This window comes from Sarcophilus harrisii, chromosome 5, assembly GCF_902635505.1.
Source record: "Sarcophilus harrisii chromosome 5, mSarHar1.11, whole genome shotgun sequence".
Taxonomy (NCBI): domain Eukaryota; kingdom Metazoa; phylum Chordata; class Mammalia; order Dasyuromorphia; family Dasyuridae; genus Sarcophilus; species Sarcophilus harrisii.
Window position 1 is genome coordinate 175,586,985 of NC_045430.1, and position 21,077 is coordinate 175,608,061.

General features: G+C 32.7%; 1 protein-coding gene across 8 annotated transcripts in view; it reads right to left on the reverse strand.

Annotated features, from left to right (window-relative positions):
* The window catches only part of ZNF800 (zinc finger protein 800), a 93,476-nt gene that overhangs the window by 48,865 nt on the left and 23,534 nt on the right, over positions 1–21,077 (reverse strand). For 6 of the 8 annotated variants that reach the window (XM_031938997.1, XM_031939002.1, XM_031939003.1 and 3 more), the window contains one exon: positions 15,201–19,661. In XM_031938997.1, coding sequence (XP_031794857.1) covers positions 17,962–19,661 — 1,700 coding nt within the window. In that variant the 3' untranslated portion in view covers positions 15,201–17,961. Of the gene's footprint in view, positions 1–15,200; positions 19,662–21,077 lie in introns of those variants that run through there. The other 2 variants (XM_031939000.1, XM_031939001.1) reach the window with 2 other exon arrangements.

Genomic DNA, 21,077 nt, shown 5'->3' on the forward strand with positions numbered 1-21,077 from the left:
CCAAATTTGATTTTCTTATGAACAGAAGAAATGGGCTAAGAAAATGGGAGTTCCATCATGCAATTGATTCAAGCAGAGTTCTTGCATTTGTGATTAAGACAGATCTTGAACTACAACCTCCCTTTCAAGTGCCTATTCCAATGGCAGAACAAGGCTCTGGCAGAGATTTTGGTTGCCAAATCTAACATTTTTAATCTAACACTAAACTACAATATTATGGTTGATCATATTAGAATCAATGCTGCCAGGCCATTTCCTATCACCTCTGGAATGAAGTAGGCTGGTCCCAGAGATAGACACTTGAATCCTACTGCCTCCAATTCAGGAAAAGCTACCTCAAAATTAATTCCAAAAGAATTCATAGAAAAAATCAAAAAAGATTTTAAAAATCAAATGAGAAAGACTGACTAAAAACTGAAAAAATAAAACAGAGGAGAAGGAAGAGGAAAAGAAGGAGGAGGAGAAATACCCAAGGAAAAGAGGATTATGAAAAGAAAGTTAACCAATCGAAAAGAAGATGCAGTCTTAAGGAAGAAAATAACTTCAAAAACTAGAATTGGACAAGGGGAAGCTAGTGAAGCTATAATTGACCAATAAATAATAAAATATAAAGGATAAAAAAATAGAAGAAAATGTGAGACATTTTTCATAATAAAAACATATCTGAAGAATAGATCAAGAAAAAAACATAAGAATAATTGGACTACCTGAAAGCTACAAGCAAAAAAAAAAAAAAAAATCTTGCCACAATAACTCAAGAAATAATTCAAGAAAATTGTCCTTAAGTGTTAGAATAAGAGGGTAAAGTAGAAACAGAAAAATTCACCAATCACCAGCTGAAAGAGATCCTGTGAGAAAAACCTACAGAAACATCTTGCCAAATCATAAAACCCCAAATCAAGGAGAAAATTTTACAAGCAACAAGAAAAAAAAAAAACAATTCAAATACAGCAGAGTCACAATTAGAATCACACAAGACCTAGATGTAGCTATTCTACATTAAAAGACTTCAGGTCTTTAAACAGTATATATCAAAGAGCAAAAGAAATAGAGCTGTGCCCAAATTTATTATACTCAGCAAAGTTGAATATAATCTTAAATGGGAAAAAATGGACATTCAATGAATTGCCAAACTTCCAGGGTTTTGTTGCAGAAAGACCTGAACTTAAAAGAAAATTCAACATAAAAAGATCCAAGGGAAACATAAGGTAAACATCAAAATAATTTCAAGGGACTCACTAAGGACAAATTGTTTATGTTTTATATGTGGAAATAAAAACCATGTCTAAGATTGTCATTACTAATTGGATAGTTCAAAAGATTGAGGTAGAACTGAGTATATTACTCTAAAAAGCAAAACTCTAGGAAAAGATAAAAATGTTAATTGTGTCATATGACTGAGGTTTGAGAGCAAGAATTGACACAGAGTAATTCTAATTAGATGGGGAATTAAATGAGGAGAGGAGGCCTGGTAGTTCTGGAACCTTACTGTCAGGGAACTGGATAAAAAGGGAACAATATATATCTATCTGGGAGAATATAAACATCCTTTAAATTTATAAAGAAAAAAGAGGAGGAGGGAATAGCATAAACTGAGAAGTATAGAAGGATGTATAGATTAACAGGAATGGGATAAGGCATGTAGATTAAAGAGAATGAAATGAAGAATGAGGGAAAGCATTGGGGAAACAGGAGTAGAGAAGGATCCTTGGGGAGGGGAGTAGGTTAAGTAATAACAAGCCAAAGTAGTGGGTAGAAGTAAAGTACAGGAGTCAGTAGGGATAGGAAATAAATACACACAAAAATAACAATGATCAGGAGTAAAACTTATTAGAAAAAATGAAGCAGAGGGGCAGCTAGTTGGTGTAGTGGATAAAGCACCAGCCCTGAAGTCAGGAGGACTCGAGTGCAAATCTGGCCTGAGACACTTAACACTTCCTGACTGTGTGACCCTAGGCAAGTCACTTATCCCCAATTGCCTCAGCAAAAAAAAAGAAAAAGAAAAATGAAACAGGGTTTCTTCTCAAAGTTAAAGCTAAAATAGGTTTAATCAAAAAAGAAAAATAGGGAAACATTATAAGTCAGTCATATTAATCAATATTGTTTCAAACTATTTAAAATAGCTAAATAGTATAAGGTTGGAATATTGCTGTGACATAGAAAATGAGTTGAAGGATTTAGAAAAATATGGGAAAACTTGGATATTATCCACCTTCAAAGAAACAGAATAAAGAAGTGTATAACAGACTTAAACAGATGTATATAAATATACATTATATATGTGTATATGATTATAGATATATATGTGTGTGTACAATATGCACATTTACGTGCATGTGTATGCATATATAAAAACATCCTAGCTTAACCGTAGCCTTCTTGAAGGGGAGGAAAGGGGAAAAAATAAAGTTCAAAAAGTGCACAACAGAAAACAAAAGAAACCCTACAAGGAAGCAAAGACAGTTCTGAACATAATGTATAACATTTATTATATAGGCTTGAAAATGAAAATTTATTCTCACATTTTGAATCCTCTCTAACATTATTATACATGCAATGTTTCTTTTGTCTTTTCCTGTTGTGTTTGCTTTTTTATTTTGAGATTTTTAAGAAAATGTTTTAGAATGCAAATTATGTAATTCATTTTAGAAGATTTCCACACAAAATTATAACAGATGTTACTTTGGCACCAAGAAGGAAAAGCTTTAGTTTTCTGTAAACATTCACAGTGGTGCAAAATTTTTGTTAATGATTCCTAATAAATGAAAACGTTGCTCTTGTTGTTCAATCATTTCAGCTGTATTAACTCTTCATAATTCCATTCAGGATTTTCTTGGCTAAGATACTAGAGTGGTTTTACCATTTACTTCTCCAGCTCATTTTACAAATGAGGAAACTGAGGCAAACAATTAAGTGATTTGCCCAAGGTCACACAGCTAAGTGTCTGAGGTTTGATTTAAATTCAAGATGAGTCATTCAGATTTCAGGCCCAGAATCTAGAGCTTTACATTGCAACACTTAGCTGCCCCAAAATAAGGATCTATTGGATAATATAAGAGTACCGTAAGAAACATACAATCTAGCAGATGCATTTCCTTCAGTGCCCAGGGTTTCTCCATGGAGCCTTTCCCAAACACCCCAAGTCTAAATTTTTATATCACTACTATACTAGTATCACTCATTTGGCACTGAGGGTTGCTAAAGCCTATTATTTTTATCTTTTTCCTCTAGGGCAGGTCTTTTCAATTAGAATGCCAATATCCAGAAGGGAGAAATCATTCCTTTTACCTTTCTCCCAACTCAGTGCCTGTGTTTACACTACAGACATTTCTGCATTTATTGCACTTCACTTTAATATATTTTTTACAAATTAAAGGTTTGTGGCAACCCTGCAATGAGCAAGTCTATCTGTGCCATTCTCCAACAACATGCTCACAATGTCTCTGTGTCATCTTTTGTTAATTCTCTCAATATTTCTGTTTCATTATTATTAAATCTGTTATGATGATATGATTAATGACTTTTGATGTTATTATTGTAATTGTTTTGGGGTGACATGAACTACTCCCATACCATATAAGTTGGTGAACTCAATTGATAAATATGTTCTGCCTTCTCCATCAATAGGCCATCCCTGTCTTTCTCCCTCTCCTCCCTCCTATTCTCTGAAAGACAACAATATTGAAATTAGACCAAATTATTAACTCAACAATGTTTTCCAAGTGTTCAAGTAAAAGGAAGAGTCCATCTATGAGGCAAACTTCATTACTGCCTTATTTTAAGAACACAGTCACCCCAATCTTTGACAATTACCACCCTGATCAGTCAGCAAGCCATCAATATCCAGGCAAGACTCTCCACTAGAGAAAAGATTACCCACCTGCTAAAAGTTCAATAACGGTTGGCATTTTTTTTTTAGCAATAACCTATTTTAATTAAAATATGTACACTTGTTTTTTAAAGACATAATTCTATTTTGCACCTAATAGACTACAGTATACTATAAACATAATTATTATATGCACTGAGAAACAAAAAAATTCACTTTATTACAGTGTTTGCTTTAATGCAGTGGTCTGGAATCAAACCTGCAATATCTCCAAGGCAAGCCTGTACCTGCTTTTTCAGGAAAGTAGTAGTTTGCAAACTTTAAAATGCTATAAAAATATGAACTATTATTTCAAAATGATTGTGTCCCAAACATTTATATGTCTGTAAGTATACACATATACATTTATATTTCTTTCACTGGTTTTACTACTTACCCCATATCTCCTATTTTCAAAAACTGGGTGTAATCTTTGACTCTTTCTTGCCTTACTTCTCACATCCAAGTTATCACTATTTTCTATGAACTCCTCTTCCACCAAATCTCCCATCTATCCCTTCCTTTCTGCTCACAACACAACTGTTCTACTATTCATCAACACTTATCTGGACTAAAACCTTTCAATGGTTTATTTCTGTCTCTACTTTCTACCCACTCCAATCTATTCACTATTGCCACATTAATCTTTCTTATGCACAAAATAAGCATTATCATCACTCTTCTACTCAAAAGCTGTCAGTGGTTCCTTTTTGTCTATTAAAATGTTTTGCTTTGAATTATACTCTCCAAAATTTATTGACATTCTAGCTTTCTAACCATCTCAATTATTTTTCTCCACATGTCCTATATAAAACTATACTAACTCTATTTCTTAAATACACTTAATTCTCAGCTCACTCTCCCTTTGTTCATATCATTCTCTGTATCTGCTGCTAGTGATAATTTCCCACTCCATGCCAGGTCTCACATAGTACTTTGTTTAGTAATTCTATAAGGCACTTATGTGATATGATATATTATACAGTTATTTGCATTTGTGTTTTATTCCTCTACTTGTCTGTAAGTTCCATAAGGAGAGGGATCATGTCTGTCTTTTTTTTAATTTCCCCTACTACCTAATAGTGTTTTGAATACAATAGGAATTTGATATTTACTAAATAAATAATATATATTCAAATGCTTGTGGATTAAGAGGATTCTAACTTAAATTTAAGTAATATAAAGTACATAACCAAGTTTCAAATGAGAGAAAAATCACTAACACAAATGAGACCAAAAGGTCATTTTCCAATATGTAACTGATTAAAAGATTTGAATAAACAGTTCTGGAAAGAATGGCAAATTATTAATAACCACAAATATTCCAAGTCATTAATAATAAAAGATATTAATACACATTTCAAATACATTTTTTCACAAACCAACAATTCAACAAAGGAGACAAAAGATGAGATAGTTTAGAGAAGGAATGAAAAGACAAACATACTAAAGCACTTTTAAGAGAGCTGTGAAATGATTTAACAATTCTGGAAAGCAATTTGGAATTATACTATGAAAGTGACTAAAATATCCATAACCTTTGACCCAGAAATCTCATTGTTGGGTATATAACCCAAAAAACATAACAATGAAAAGGAAGGGTCCATGTATATCAAAAGATTTATAGCAATACTTTTTATAGAAGCAAAGAAAGCATGGGAAGATTCATATGACCTGATGCAAAGTGAACTTAAAAAAATCAAAAAACCAATATAAACAAGGACAACAATGTAAATTGAAACAACAAAAGAAAATGAATACTTTATCATTATAATGAACAAGTTTGAACACAAAAGAAAAAAATATGAGTGCTCCTCCCTCTCTTCTAGGCAAAGGCAGGGAACTATGAATGTAAACATATACGGCAGACTGTGTTGAAATGCTTGTTAATTCTGCTGAACAATTTTCCCCCATTCAAAATTTTTTGTTATAAGAGAAGGATTGGGGAGGAAGGTAGAGGTATACTAAAAAATATAAACAGCATTGACAAAAATAGACTTTGTTCTTAAAAGAGAATTCTGTATTAGGTAGAAGGCTGGGTTAGATATAGTCTCATAGTTTGTGGAAGGAACATAACGCAAAGATTGCTGCACTTGGAACTATGGAGCATGAGCACAACTACTAGTTTTGCCACTTGCTATCTGCTGAAACTTGAAGATTTACCCTTTCAGGACCTCAATCTTCTAATTTATAAAATGAAAGGAATGTACTAAATGTTCTCTGGTAATTGTGGTGTTTGCTGTATAAATAATATTAATGATTTTTTTAGGGTCAAGAAAATATTTTTGGCTACAAGGCAAAATGTAACTCTAGTTTGAACATTCTTTCACAAAGACAGTGGTTACTGTTATTGTATATTTAAGAGGGAATGGGATCTAAGGGGTTTAGAGTTTGTCATATGTGAGAAGTTAAGGGAGATTGACAGATTAAACTGTTCACTTTGGAAAGACGATTAACTGATGGTTAAAAAGAAATTGCCCAAGAATAGAGAAAGGACTAAATGAAATTCTTTCCTGTAAGACCTAATGATTTAATTGTCAAGGAGAAAAAAATATAATGAATCATTACAAAGAGATTTGTTGAAAACAATTTAAGGGGCATCTATCTAAGAGGAACTATTGAATTATGGTCTGTGATCTCTCCTTTCAATTTACTGAGATATTTAAATATTTTTGTATTTGTTTTTACACTGGGAATAAACTATATCTAGATAACACTATTCAAGTTTATAATTCAAGGGGAATTCATATTGAAAGAAATGAGCAAACGCATACAAAGGAGGTTTCGCTGATTTAATACTATATAAATAGTAATATTTAGTGATTAACATGTTGCACTTAAAGAGGAAATATCGCAGCAGGTTCATTGATAGCCTTAGAATCCAGGATAAGTATAAGGAAAATGAGCCAAGTAGCAGTTAATTAGAAGAAGGCAGATTCTAAAAATTGCTATCTGTCTAAAAGTAGTTCTGGGCAAATGATTCCATGATATTATAATTCTCTAAGTGGGGATCCATTGTCTTATAAATGCCATGCTCTAGACCATGATTAAAAATTCTAACCCATCTGGGTTCTCATCTCTCCTTTGCCACTTACTGGCCATGCAATACTATACAAGGAGTTTAACAACTCTACACCTGTATCTGAAAAGTGAAGAAAACATTTGATCTGCTTTTTTCACATGGTTGTGGTCAGGGTCAAGTAAGTGAATATATAGAGAAAAACTTTAGATCTATTAAGATCTATATGGAAATACACAAAAGTATAAAGTAGTATCATTATTACAGACCCAATGATTATCTACAGATCTGGGTCATGAAAGGAAAATATGGATGCTGAAATGGACAAGCAGGATTTAGATAAACAGAGAGAATGCATTTTGAACTATCTGTAGATGACTGTTTCAAATTAACATATTTATTAAGTAGCTATGTGAAAGATACTATGTACACAAAAACGAAAATTTATACTGCCCTCAAAGAGCTTACAGACTAATTGGAGGTGGATTGGGTGACATGTACTTAAATAAGTATGATACTAGATAAAATATAATAAAGACAAGGAAGACCAAACAAAATATAATTAAGAGTCCGCTTTCACTATAAAGGTGGAATGAGGCTCAAGGAAAGGCTTCATAGGCTAAATGGCATCTATGTTGCCTACTGAGAACAGATTTCATCAGAGAGATAAGGGTGAAAAGGTAGCCTATTCTTGTTATAGGCACAAAAACAGGAACAGACAAGAATAGGGTAATCTGGTAGTCCAGAAGACTTGGAAAGGGAACACATAACAGAAAAATACATAAATACTGAAAATATAAGTTATGGATGTCAAGGACATTCAGTAAGCCACTGGGAGCCACTAAAGTTGTTGGTATATTTAGTGAATAAGTGGCATGACCACAGTGGCAGATTAGGATTACTTGGGCACCAATGTGAAGAATAAATTGGACAGAAGATAGACTGGAGGATGATGACAGCTGGGAGTCTATTATAATAGTATAAATGAAAGCCTAATTAAAGGGGTTGCAGGGGGAATATAAAGTAGAAAACAGATGGAAATATTGTGAAGGTAGAAATAAGATGATGTAGCCATTTGTTTAAATGTGTAGCACAAAGGAAAGAGCATCATTAAAGATGATTTCAAGGTTACAAGGCGATTCCAAAATTAACAGACAGATAAGTTAGGGAGAAGGATAAATTCAAAGGAGAGAGTTCTGGTTGAGCTAAAATGTTTAAGGCACAAGCAAGCCATTAACAAACATTGATATTTTGCCAGGCATCATACTAAACATTAAAGACCAAAGTGAAGCAATCTCTACTTTTGAGAGACTTAAAAATCTAATGAAAGGAAAAAAATATATATATATATATTTAGGTTTGTAAAAATAGATACTGGATCATTTCAGGAGGAAGGCAATTATAGCTGAGGTAGATCAGAAAAGCCTTAAAGTAAAAGATAGCTAAAAGAACCTAAAAATTCCAAGAGGTGAAGCTGATGAAGTGATTTCCAGGCACGGAAGAGAGTGGGTACAAACAAGGAAAAAGAAAATAGAATGCCACAAGAGAACAATTTTAAAAGTCAAGTTTGGCTAAGCCAGAGTGTTTGTATAAAGGAGTAATTGGTTGTTAAGGCTGAAAAGGTTGAATGGAAATTGATATTGAAGGGATTCAAATAATAAGCATTTACAGAAGATTAACTTGGTCAGACTTGCTCAGAATTAGGAAATTCATTTTGGAATCCTCCATTGTGCAGAGAATTGAAGCAGAGAGACTCAAGTCAAAAAGACCAGATAGGAGGCAATTACAATAGCTCAGATAAGAAGTACAAAGGACTCATACTAAGATAGTGGCCATGTAAGTGGAAAGATGACAGAGAAGCTGTGGTAGCAACAGCAACAAGATTTGGCAGCTAATTGGTACCATAGCGTGAGAGTGAGGAGTCAAGGATGACAATAAGGTTGGGAACCTGGGTAACTGGAAAAGATGGTAGTGTTCCCAACAGAAATAGGGCCAGTCAAGAGAGGATTATTATTAGAAGAAAAGGAAACTAATTCTCTTCTGGATATGCTGAGTTTAAGACTCCCATTTTGAATTCAATTGGCAGTTAAGAAAGCATAACTAAAGTTCAGAAAAGAGACTGAGGCAAGCAAGGCACCCATTCAAGTAGAGATATTCAGCAGGCACTTAGAGATAATGTATGTAAAGTGCTTTCTAAGCCTTAAAAGTATTATATATTCACTATTGGCATTATTAAAAGGAAATTGAAGAGGGAAATTTAAGCAATATAAAAAAAGATATTGCTAAGAAGCTATTTTTTATAAAATAAAATTTCCCCCATTTTTTATTTTATTTTAAAGGGATGAGAGGAGACTGGAAAAAGTTGCAGATACTGCTTTTGGAATCATCTGAATAGAAGTATTAACTATCGTTAGAAATTGGTTTTAAAATCACCAAGAGTATAAGAAAAGGAAAGGGGGAAGGGGGATGGTAGGTGAAACCTAGAAAAAGGATATCCGTATTTGAGAAGTAGAAGCAGGATGAGTTGCAGCTAGATGATAAAGTGGATAAAGTCCGGAGTCTGGAGGCAGGAAGACCGGAGTTCAGATCCAGACTCAGACATTTAATAACTGTGTGACCTCAAGTAAGTCTCTCAACCTCTGTTTACCTCACTTTTCTCACTGATAAAATAATAATAATAGCAATAATAATAAAAATACCTACCAGAGTAGTTGTAAGAATCAAGTATTATTTGTAATCACTTAGCAGAGTGCCTAGTATAGTGATTAGTGTGTTTGTTAATGTTAAGTTGCTGTTGTTTTTAACTATCAAAGGAGATAAAAGAGTCATCATAGAAATTAAAATGGGAAATTGTCATGAAGGCAGGAAGGAAAAGTAGGCAAATGCTGCAGAGGTCAATAAAATGGAAACTGAAATAAAAGTCATTTGACTGATAGATAAGGTTCTAAATAACTTTGGAAAACAATACTGCAGTACAGAATTGAGTACCATATTCTTTAGGGAGATTGTAATGATGAAGAATGTTAAATATGAAATCAGGAGTGAGTTTGAATCCTGCTTTTTAGATACTTATTAACCATATAACCTCTCAAAAATCTGTTTTCTTTTCTGTAAAATGAGGATAATTACTGTACTGCCTATCTCAGATGATTGTTTTAAGTGCTTTGACAATGCTATAAAAATAAGTTATTATTGAAGCACATACAAAGCAACTGTGAATTATGTTGCAAGACAAACAAAATGGTAAGACTAAATTTGTAGGCTTGTACCCATAACCTAAAATTATCAAAATTCAAAGATAGAAACTACATGAATTCTAATCCTTAACACATTCTCCAATGATAGGCTGACTCATAAAGTAGTAGAGATCATACTTGAAGGCCAGTAAATCTTTATAGACTATCAAAGCATGGAATCAACCCCAGTATAAATGATTTTAATATTTCAATGGATCTGTGGTCTCATCTATAAGGATACTTTCTCCAACTATGCATAATGCAACTCATTCATGCATATCTATAACTCTTGTCCAAGTCTTTCTCCAAATCCTCCACAGGAGGGGTAGACCAAAAGTATTGGAGCCTTCCTAAAGAATTATTGACAATGGATGGATTCTAATGGAGCATAAAAGCTATATCCAGTCTCTTACTCTCACAATGCCTTAATCATCTTTTCCATTCACACAGTACTCTAAGACATCCTTTACATTCTTCCTGGCACAATTCTTTGGTAACATGATGGATTATACTCATGCTCTGGTAGTAGCCTTCCATTGCTCTTGAAGTGACCATGGGATTGTATTATTTCATGCTCACAGCCATGTAGCACTAAAAGTTAGAAAAGACAAACCTTTGGGTCAGGGATAGGCTTGGGATAAAGCACTACATCATTTCCCAAGACAATCCAGGTCACTCCTCCTCCTACTGAATTTTGGGCCCAATTTATTGTCCAAATGCAGTTTCTATATGAATGAATTAAAGATTATCCATCCAAATACATAATACCTAGACAATAGGCTTTATTTATTTGATACTTTCAATGTAATTAGGCCTAACTTTTGATAAAATATGATAAACATTATCTCCTATATGCCAAGCACTCTGCTAAGTACTAAGGATAATTAAAAAAAAAAAAGTTCAATCTTAAGGAGCTGATTAAGAAGTAGAAGGGGATGAAGGGAGATAAGAGAGAGGATGCCTTGTGCAAGGGCATTATAATAATGATGGATTCAAAACCAAGCAAAGAAGCTAATAGTGACAAGTGAAGAGATGGCTGGGATTATGAACCCTCCATGAAGGAAGACTGGGAAGTTTTGCTTCCTTCCAGCCCAACAATCAGAAGAGCATTAGAAAGTAAGGATATTAACAAAGTGTGAGTACCAAAGCTGAAACAATCTCCAAATAATAAAACCCCTACTAAACACAACTATAATATAGCCAAAGAAACAGACATCCATATTTCTCAAAGGCAATTTGATTTTAGAAAAATCCCAGAAATCAAGTGACTTCATCACAATTTTGGGCTTTAAACACATCAGTTATCTTTGATGCAAGTATCTGATTAGTAGCACTTATTAGAAGCCAACTTGCCCCTGTACTAATGACCAGAGCACCCACTTCAAAACTTACAAATTAGGAAACAAGCCCACTCAAACCTGAGTCAAGTGGTTTATGACATAGTATCAGAAACTGTGGCAAGTCCAAAAACCCAAAATTTAAAAAAACTCTGAACATCCCGGGGACTGAACCAAGATTTAATAAAATAAATTTTAGAAATGCTCCATGAATGTGCCTAAGCTCTCTCAATAGATCTTTGGCCACAACTGAATATGGTTAGCAAGATATTCCTGATGAGTATTATTTGTTTGGATTCACTTATGATACATTGACCAATGAAGAGTCTAATTTGATTAGAACTGCATTCCCTCCTCCCACCCACCCCCAAAAAATCCATGCATTTCACAATCTAGCAATTTCAACAAGTACTGCACTGCAGTAAGCCCTTTACTCTTAAGAACTGTTTATTAAATAGCCCAATAACTCAGTTATCATTTGTTCCATATCATCATTTTGCACATGACCCAAAACTGCAAAAGACTTATACCACTCTAAGGCAGACACTGAAATTTCTGTGCTTAAAATGGCCTTTTTAGAATAAATTTTATAATGCTTTTCACAAGATGAAGAAACACAGTATTCTTAAGTGACAATTATGATAGTTAATATTGTACCATACCGTGATATGGTCCCAAAATAAAATCTATCCAGTTGTTTTCATGCCAAAATGAAATGCAAAAATAGCCATTAAAATAATAAGTGAGATTTTTTCAAATTCATAAATTTTCATATATACAAATATATTCTAAGTGACATTTACAAAAGAACTTCACATTTAGAAATGATATGTATTATCCCAAGCCAGAATGCAAAAAATGAGATATTTACCACAAAATACCTGGTTTTAACATTTTTAAATTATAAATCATTATTTTGGACTCAGAATTCTTCTTTTCATAATTTTTCACTTTCCTTCATTGTTGTGGTACTTTTCACATCAAATGTAATTTATCAATATTTTCCATTTAAATATAGTGAAACAAAACCTCAAAATCACAAAGGTATTATTGTTTTTCAGATGGAAAAGGTTACTCCCTACTTTTCATCATCAAATATTCATTCAAGTGCCTGAGTATACATGGCATCATGTTTAGGCACTGTACAAAATTAATCTGAAGATATAGTCCCTACTTTCAAAACTATATGTAAAAGCAAGGCAATCCCACTACTTTGTGAACAGAAATAATATCCTCTCCATTTGGACATTTTTACCCAGATATTCCTATTTTCCGTTAGCCCTATAAATTATAAACATCCATAGCTACAGTAACTATATGTGTTAGTTCATTAAGATACTCAAAACTACAACCCTCCCAATAGAGTAAGCTGAAGGACTGGGGCATAAAACTAATGACAATGTTTCCCTTTCTTAGACATCTTTTTATTCCTTTTCCATTCCTCCCCCCATCCCCCCAAATCCTGTTTTTACATAAATTGGTCAAGATATTAGAGGAAACATAAAAGCTGGAAGGAAGAAGAGAGAAGCTAGACAGGTAGGATGAGAAGGAAAGGAAAGGAAAGGAAGCATTTTGAAAGGTCAAGACAGACATAGGAAATGTTTGAATGAGGAAAGTGTAGTTTATGTAACATCCTAATATATCCCTTGTTCACAATGAATGTGCTTAGATCACAGACATCATTAAACAGCTCTTTCTGGCATTACTTTTTTTCCCCATACTTAAGTTTTTTTTAGAAAAACTTTGAAGGAAAAGAGAGATACCAGAAAAGTCCCCAGAAGCAGGTGATTCTACTCTGTATGTGTATTTTAGTTGCTATCATCTGATTCACATTACAATCTTTACCGTTTCTATGACTTACAATTAAGGGTCTTAAATATATTAAGTAACACTTGTCATGTGCAGACACAGGAGCAAAGAAGTCTATTCAGCATTTTTAATAGTATTGCCATCAAATTTGATAGAACTCATCCATCATAATCAAGCTTCCTGAAAAAGATTCTCTACATCCCCAAATGTAGTGAGGAAGCCACCAGGTCTAAAGCTTATGGCTAGAATGACTACAAAGAAATGCCATATTCCATCCCCATAATCTTAAATTATGATGAAACTACAAGGATTCTTTACTTAATATCTCTCCAAGCTCCGTAAAATTCAGAAATCTGAGGAAAACACATATTCATTTTAGGATTAATATAGTAACATAAATAATAATTCTAAAGAATACAAATTTACTTAACAACAAAATCAAATTAATTCAAACAAAAACCAACTGTCCATAAAAAGGTAAGCTAAAAACTAAGTGTTGGTAATTTGTATTTTCCTCAAAGATTTTGTTCTTTATATAAAAGATAAAGCAATTTGAGTTGATAAAAACTGCTTGCTGTGTATTAAAAGATCCCATAACAAGTATCCTTCCATAAGGTAATTATTAACAATGGTTTCCTAGGTTTGTCTACATGTTAAATTGTGTAATAAATCTATTTTCCCAACTTCTCCTTTTTCATCTTATTTGGGAGTAGAAGATACATCAGATAAATGGAATCTTTCAGTTCAACCTTTATGTTTCTAAAGTAACCAAAAAGCTGAGCTATTATAATAGTCAAGCCTAAGTCTAAATTCAAGGGAAAAGTTTTCAATAATTTCCCGTTTGTAATAATTCTTTTCACCTATAATTAAAAAGTTTATAAAAAGTTACAATTTATATAAAAATGTTTCTGGCACAAATTTTGTAGGTCTCTCCTCAGATGTCTGAAACCTTATCTGAAGCCCCTGGGTCTAGAAAGAGTTAAAGAGACTCTTTCTCTTCTCCAAGAATCAGTATTGTTTAAGCCAGAAAGCAATGGGAAGATTAATAACTAATTATTTCTCGAGTTTCTTAACCTTTCTTTAATTGCAAAATTGCTGCAGCTTCCCCTACAACTCATTTTTGTTATGATGCACTGTTAGACCTTGCTTATATGCATATATATATATAGATAGATGTATCTATCTACATCTATATATATATGTATGTATGTATATATGTGTGCCTTTATGTGTGTGTGAACATGTGTATTCTGCCTTTTCTAACAATAAAGGCAAATCCTGCTCCAGTATTATTTTCTTACTTTCTACATGACCCAACTAAGAAAGGTTTGCACCTCTTTCCTGTCCTCCTTCTTGTGCCTGCTCTGCATCATTAGAATAACTCTGTAACAAATCACCAGAGAGAAGCCTAAATGGAAAAAGTTATTAGAAAAAGAAAATTCCAAAAATTGAGCGATCCCTGAAAATTAGATTTCTTTCCAAAGAATGGATAAGAGAAAGGCAAATTACAGCTGAGGGAAGAGCAGTATCAAGGAAATTCCTCAAAGTTCCAAGGAATCCTTATAAATTACTGCCACTGTTTCACTGACTAAAATTAGGAACTCATAAAGTGTTTTGTCAATATATAGTGAGTAGGAGTGTATGAAGTACCTTCAAAAACTAAACATAAACGTTCAATAATATTATAAATTAACTTAGAAATGTTAATACTACCTTTAAATTTGGGTCCCTAAAAAGATGTTCATTTGTTAATCATACCTACAAGTACGTTTTCCACATATAGATTTGTTTTTATATTAAAGAAAAATTATTACTTCATGGGTTTAAAAACAAAGCTAACAGAAGGACATAGTTTAAGTACAACTGCCCATAATAACTGAATAAAGTGAATAATAAGCATTTATGGTTCAACCAATGCACCTTTGTTGAAGCACATTTAGCTGAAGTGACTTCGAGTCTGGTTTATTTCCATCACATACAGTACATTTGTCCAAACAAAAGAATGTACATTCAATATAGAACATTTCCAGCAACAGTTACAGTCTTTCTAGTTTCCTTTCACAGTATATTTTAGTGCAAAGCACTAGGAAGGCTAAATTTTTTTTTTCTATCTATAGAAGCATTTTATTCTTATGACCTTGTGATCTTCAACATTTTTAGATTTTATACAAAAAGCAAATGGAAACAGGGTCCCTCCTAATTACAGGTATGAACCTATTATAAAAACATGGTATATTTTCTCTTGAACCTTTTGAAATTAGGATAATTTGACACAAATTTCTAAAAAACAAAATGGTTTTTCCTAAAAAGTACAAAAAGTTGGTACATAGAAACCTACCAAGAAATTTGTAATGATAGGTTTACCTTTTTTCCCTAAAATCTTGATTTATTATAAATTGGAAAAGAATTCATTGCAAAAGAATTCATTATTTTGCAAATTCTATAGCAAAAATCAAATGTTATCTAAAGTGGTTGCTTGAAATTTTCTTGAGAGAAAAAAGTTTTCTTAGTTTCTCTTTTCTTCCTCCCTATGTAGCAATATTTAAAGAAATAAAACTAACATTATAAGAAGTGGTTGTGCATGGATTGTCTGTAAATATAAAATATCAGTAAGATATTTACTACCTTCATATTAACATTAGTAAATGTGTTGCCCATTTAAAAAAATAGAAACTGAAAAATTAAGTTGCATCTATCATTAAAGTGCTTGTGTAAAAAATTTAAAGAAAAAATAGGGGAATGTTTGATTTTCATAAAAACCTCAAATGTTTACAAACTAAAGGTGTTACTATGAACCATGCATGAAAATGAACTGGAACTTTCTCTACACTATTTTTTTGTACAATGAAACTTTCATTACACTAGAAATCAGTTGGAGATGAACTGAAGTGAGGACAAGTATTAATATTCAGCAGACTTAAGTTCCTCTGTGTTTTAATAGTCTGTTCTTAGCATACATTCACTTGAGAAATTTTTGAAATCATGCACACAACCTGGATGAAAATCTTGCCAAATAACATGAAACTATGACAGAACTTCTTTGTCAAATACCACCACCAACAGAGATATTCCATCAAATTGTTGAATGTCTAAAGCTTCTGGTCTTTAAAGGAAAACAAATTTTAGAACTTTTTGTTTTTAAATACAGTAGGGTGAGTCTGTAGACCAAATGTACACAGTAAGACAAACTATGATGTAGGTAGAATAAGGTTAACTTCATAGCTATTTGAAAGTGTTGGAAGAGGCAATGGCCTTAGAAACATGTAGTCAGATGGTTATTAATTTAGTTAGAAAACAGCAGTAACAGTTGAATATTTATGAAAATATTTTTCTTTTTTTCTTTATAGTACCATTTGAAGACGTTAGTGGTTCTAACACCAATTTAAAGTCTTTCCACATAAATGAACTCCAAACCTTTCCGTACATCACTTGAAGTTATCTGAGGAGAAATGGGAATAAATTAACACCTTTGAGTTTGCCAAAAAAATATTAAAGTTATACAATAGTTAAAATGAATAATAAAATGATAATTTCATTTAAAGTTTTCCACATAAATAGAAGGAAAGGTTTGTGCCTTTAAGCTTGTACATACAGTTTAAGTTACTCCATAATCAAACTAATCTGCCTTAGAAGTTGAATCCAAAAATTAATTTATTATTCATCAGAGACCTCAATTCAAGGGTACTCAAGTATTAATGATAAAGTCTTTAAAATGCATATATTTGTTAAAACAAGTAGAAAATATTTCTACTTATTTATTTTGTATTTTATATTGCATTTTAAATTTTGTATTTCAAAACTTTGTTAAAGTAATTTTTAAAACTTCTCTTTTCCTCTCCATTAGGGATGTTAATCTACTTCCTGCTATACATATAAAAGCAAAGTAAAACAAAAACCAAAAAAAAAAAAAAAAAAAAAAAAAAAAAACCTTGAGGTAAAATTATTAATTAGGTTGAAATAATCACCAAAAAGTTTATTTGAACAAAAGGGGGAAAACTAAAACATTCTGGGACTAACTAAATTATCATTATTTCCATAAAACAAAACTGAAAAACAGTAACCAAAAAAACCTTAAAACAAAATTCAATTTTTGTTTACTAAGTTTTCCCCTTGCTTTGAAACACTATGTTAAAAGTAATTAATAAAGGTTTTATTACTGCTAAATATTCTAAATTAATTTAGAGATTTTTCTGTGTAGCACTTTATTTAGCCATCACAAATCAATTTTACAATAATTACAGTGCCTTAAAAGATTTTCCCTATAATTATAGCCTTCACAAATCTTCATTCTATTATCTCTGTAACTTTCCTGCATAAAGTTCATTAGTAGACTAAGTTGCTGAATCAAATCTGTGCAAAGTTAGTAAAACAGAGGTCTTCTACTATAAACATAAGCCAATATAAATGCACATATTTTACAATATTAAAAGAATAGCACTGGCTCCATGCTACCTCTAGCTATGTTGCATTGTCCTGTAGAAGATAAACTCTGAAGTTAACTTTTGTTCCCAAGTCAGTGGAATAAAGGTCACTGAAGTAAATGCCAATACGTACATTTCTCCTCAGTTTCCACTGCCATCAGATACGTGGCATGTTAGCTGTTAAAATGGAACCTGCTATAAATTATGGCCAAATGATATTTTTTTTAGTTTTGAAAGGGGGTGGGGGGAAGCAAAACTCTGTAACTGTTCCTCACCAGACAAGAGCCTTAGATCTTGTACTTCGGCCTTTGGTTTTATTTCCTTCAGGTGAATTAGAAGCATTTGCCTTATGAGTTTTCTTATGATGTTCAAGGTAAGTCTTTTTTGCAAATGCCTTTCCACACTTATTGCATCTGTGAAGAGAAAAGTTTTTTGTGACTTTTACTTCAATGCCAACATCAGCTACTTCATACTTTTTGTTGGGAGAATTAGAAGTTCCATCATGTTTTGAATCGTTTTGCTTCGCTTCATCCCGTGGAGGGCCTCTTTTTGCCACTTTATTTAGAACAAAATCAATGGGCTTTTTTATAGCTCTGATCTCTAAACTGGCTGTGATTTTCCCAAGATAACGTGATGATTTTTTGTGAACCACAGTTATGTGCCTTATCACATCACGTTTCCGACGCGTTTCATAAGTGCAAAGTGGACACTTATAAAATTTAACATAAATGTTATTTCCATCTGTGTGCAACTCAATGTGTTTAGTCAAGTTCTGTTTGGAAGTAAATTGGCGTTTACAAAGTTTACAGTAAAGCTGCTTGAAGTCAAAGCCAGCTGAAAGTTTTGGTTTCCTGGTTTTTTGCTGGCCACCTGCAGCAGAAGGACTCGTTGATTTAGGGCTGTCTGAGTCTTGCTTAACTTTATTTTTCTGTGCTGCCGGTGTGTTCTTTTTCTCATTTGAATGATTTGTTCCCTTTAATTCATTCTGCGGAGAATGGGTAATAGAAGGGGGTGAAGATTCTACAGAGTCTGATGGTTCGACTTTTACTTTTATTTCTGTGCTGTTGGCAGTATTATTAGGGCCTTTCTCTCTTTTAGAGTTTGTTCCAGAAAGAGTTATCTTGTGGACAATTTGCATATGTCTTTTAAGCATTATTTGTGAACTATATTTTCTCTTGCAAAGAAGGCATTTGCATGCAGTTAAATTGTATTCAGCCTTTGAAGAAGACTTTTGTTTCCTAGTCTTAAAAGATTTTTTAGGAGAAACAGTATCCAGGAACAAAGGCTGCCCAGGCTTTGTAGCTATATCAGGAGTAATTGAATCCCTCCTCAGTCCTCTATGAACTTCATCAAAATGCCTCCTTACATTTGCTTTTGTAGCAAATGATTTATAACATACTGGACAACTCCTACTCAATGTTACTAGAACATTCTTATTGCGCCCTTTAGTAGAGGACTGGTTTGGATTCTTTCGTGTTTCAATATACTTCTTTAGTTCTTCCATCTTTTTTTTGTGTACTTTTCTAATGTGTCGACGAACACCACGTCTGGAATTGAATTCTTTTCTACAAAGACAACAAATCAACTGGTGGCCAAAATCAGAATTATCAGAGGCTTCCAAATCAGTGTGTGATTCCTGAGGCTGTTCATCAGAAGTTGGTGTTGCTTCACTCACAACTGTTTCTGCAGGAGGGGGTTCTACAATTTCTACTTCAGTATCTGGAACTGGAGTTGTTTTGGACTGTTCAATGTTAGGTTCCTGCATCTGAACTTGAGTTTGATCAGGAGAATTACTTGTCTCAGTGACCTCAGCTGGATTATTAGTCCTTGAAATATACTGAAATACTGCATTCTGATTAGTTTCTATAGGTTCTAGCCTAATAATATATTCTCGCTTGTCCACGCTTGGATAAATGGCTTCTAGGAGATCGTTTATGGCTTGGCTTTGTTTATCATTTACATCAGGAAGGTCTGTTAAAACAAAAACACCATTTTAGGTTTGTTCTAGTTCATATTTTAAAAAACAATATGAACACCTGCAAAAATGTTTATTAAATCACATGGTCCTTTTTATTCTTTATAAGAATCCCCAATATCTTATAAAAGTATAACCAGTAAATTTAATTCACTTTACTTTAATATAAATTGCCAATTCAACACAACATGCAACTTTCTAGTTAGTAGCCAATGCAGCTTTATATAATACTTGTTTCCACGTTTGAGGGTATAATTATTCCACTAGAAGTTTAAATTATATTAATCTGTGGAAAGAGAGAAACATGAGATTAAGTGACTTGCCCAGGAAGACAGAGCTAGAAAGTGAAAGAGGCCACATTTGAACATAGACATTCCTGGCTTAGCACTATATGCACTACAACATATTGCTTCCATCAATTTAAATTACATAAGCCAAAAACAATTTTTCTGAACAGCATATGTCAAACTTTATGCTTTGTGAGCAATCAGCATTTTAAGTGCTTAATGAGTGCTAGGCACTATGTTATGGAATATTTAAACAGTATTTCAAAAAGAACAAAGAAAAGTTAACATAATATAGCATAGACAAACTACCATAGAGAATTTTAAAAGAAATGTTTAAAGTGTATAAACTAAAATGGAAAGAATATCCATTAAAATAACTTAAGATTTTAAAAAATCTATTTTAATTATGGCAAACCAAACAAATTATACAGCATATACCATGCAAAATAAAATTTAAAATTGAGAGGAAATTTGAGAATACATGAACATGTTATGAACTGTAGCCAAAATTTATTAGAAACAGTACTAACCATTTCTATTGAAGAAAGGACTAACATACGGCTACTGATGATTATTTAAAAAAAAAATATATATATACAGCTAGTTTTGTTTAGTTGGTGCATGAATTCCACCACAAGCAGGTGATAAAATATATTTGTAAAAAAATTGTCAAGTGGGCCATTAACAACAGGACATTGGTTTAGTAGATTTATAAATACCAGTTACCCCCAAGTCTAGTTGTGAATATTAAATCAACAATAAAAGGTAACTAACATAGCATTTACTATGTCAGCTACTATGCTAAACACTTTACAATTATTTTCTCATTTGATTCCCCTCAACAATCCTAGTAGGTCAGCACTATTATTATCCCCATTTTATAGATGAGGAAACGAAGGCAAATGAGTTAAGTGACTTGTCCAAGATCACATAGTTAATATATGAGGTTACATTTAAACTCAAGTCTTCAGGACTCCAGGCCCAATGCTCTATCCAATATGCGACCTAGCTATCCCAAAGTAAAGCTTAGAAATCCCAATTTTTATTCTTGTGGCTACCTACACCTGTATAATGGATAAGGTAGTTAATTGCAAATATGCTAATATTCCTTCTTTTGGAATGAGT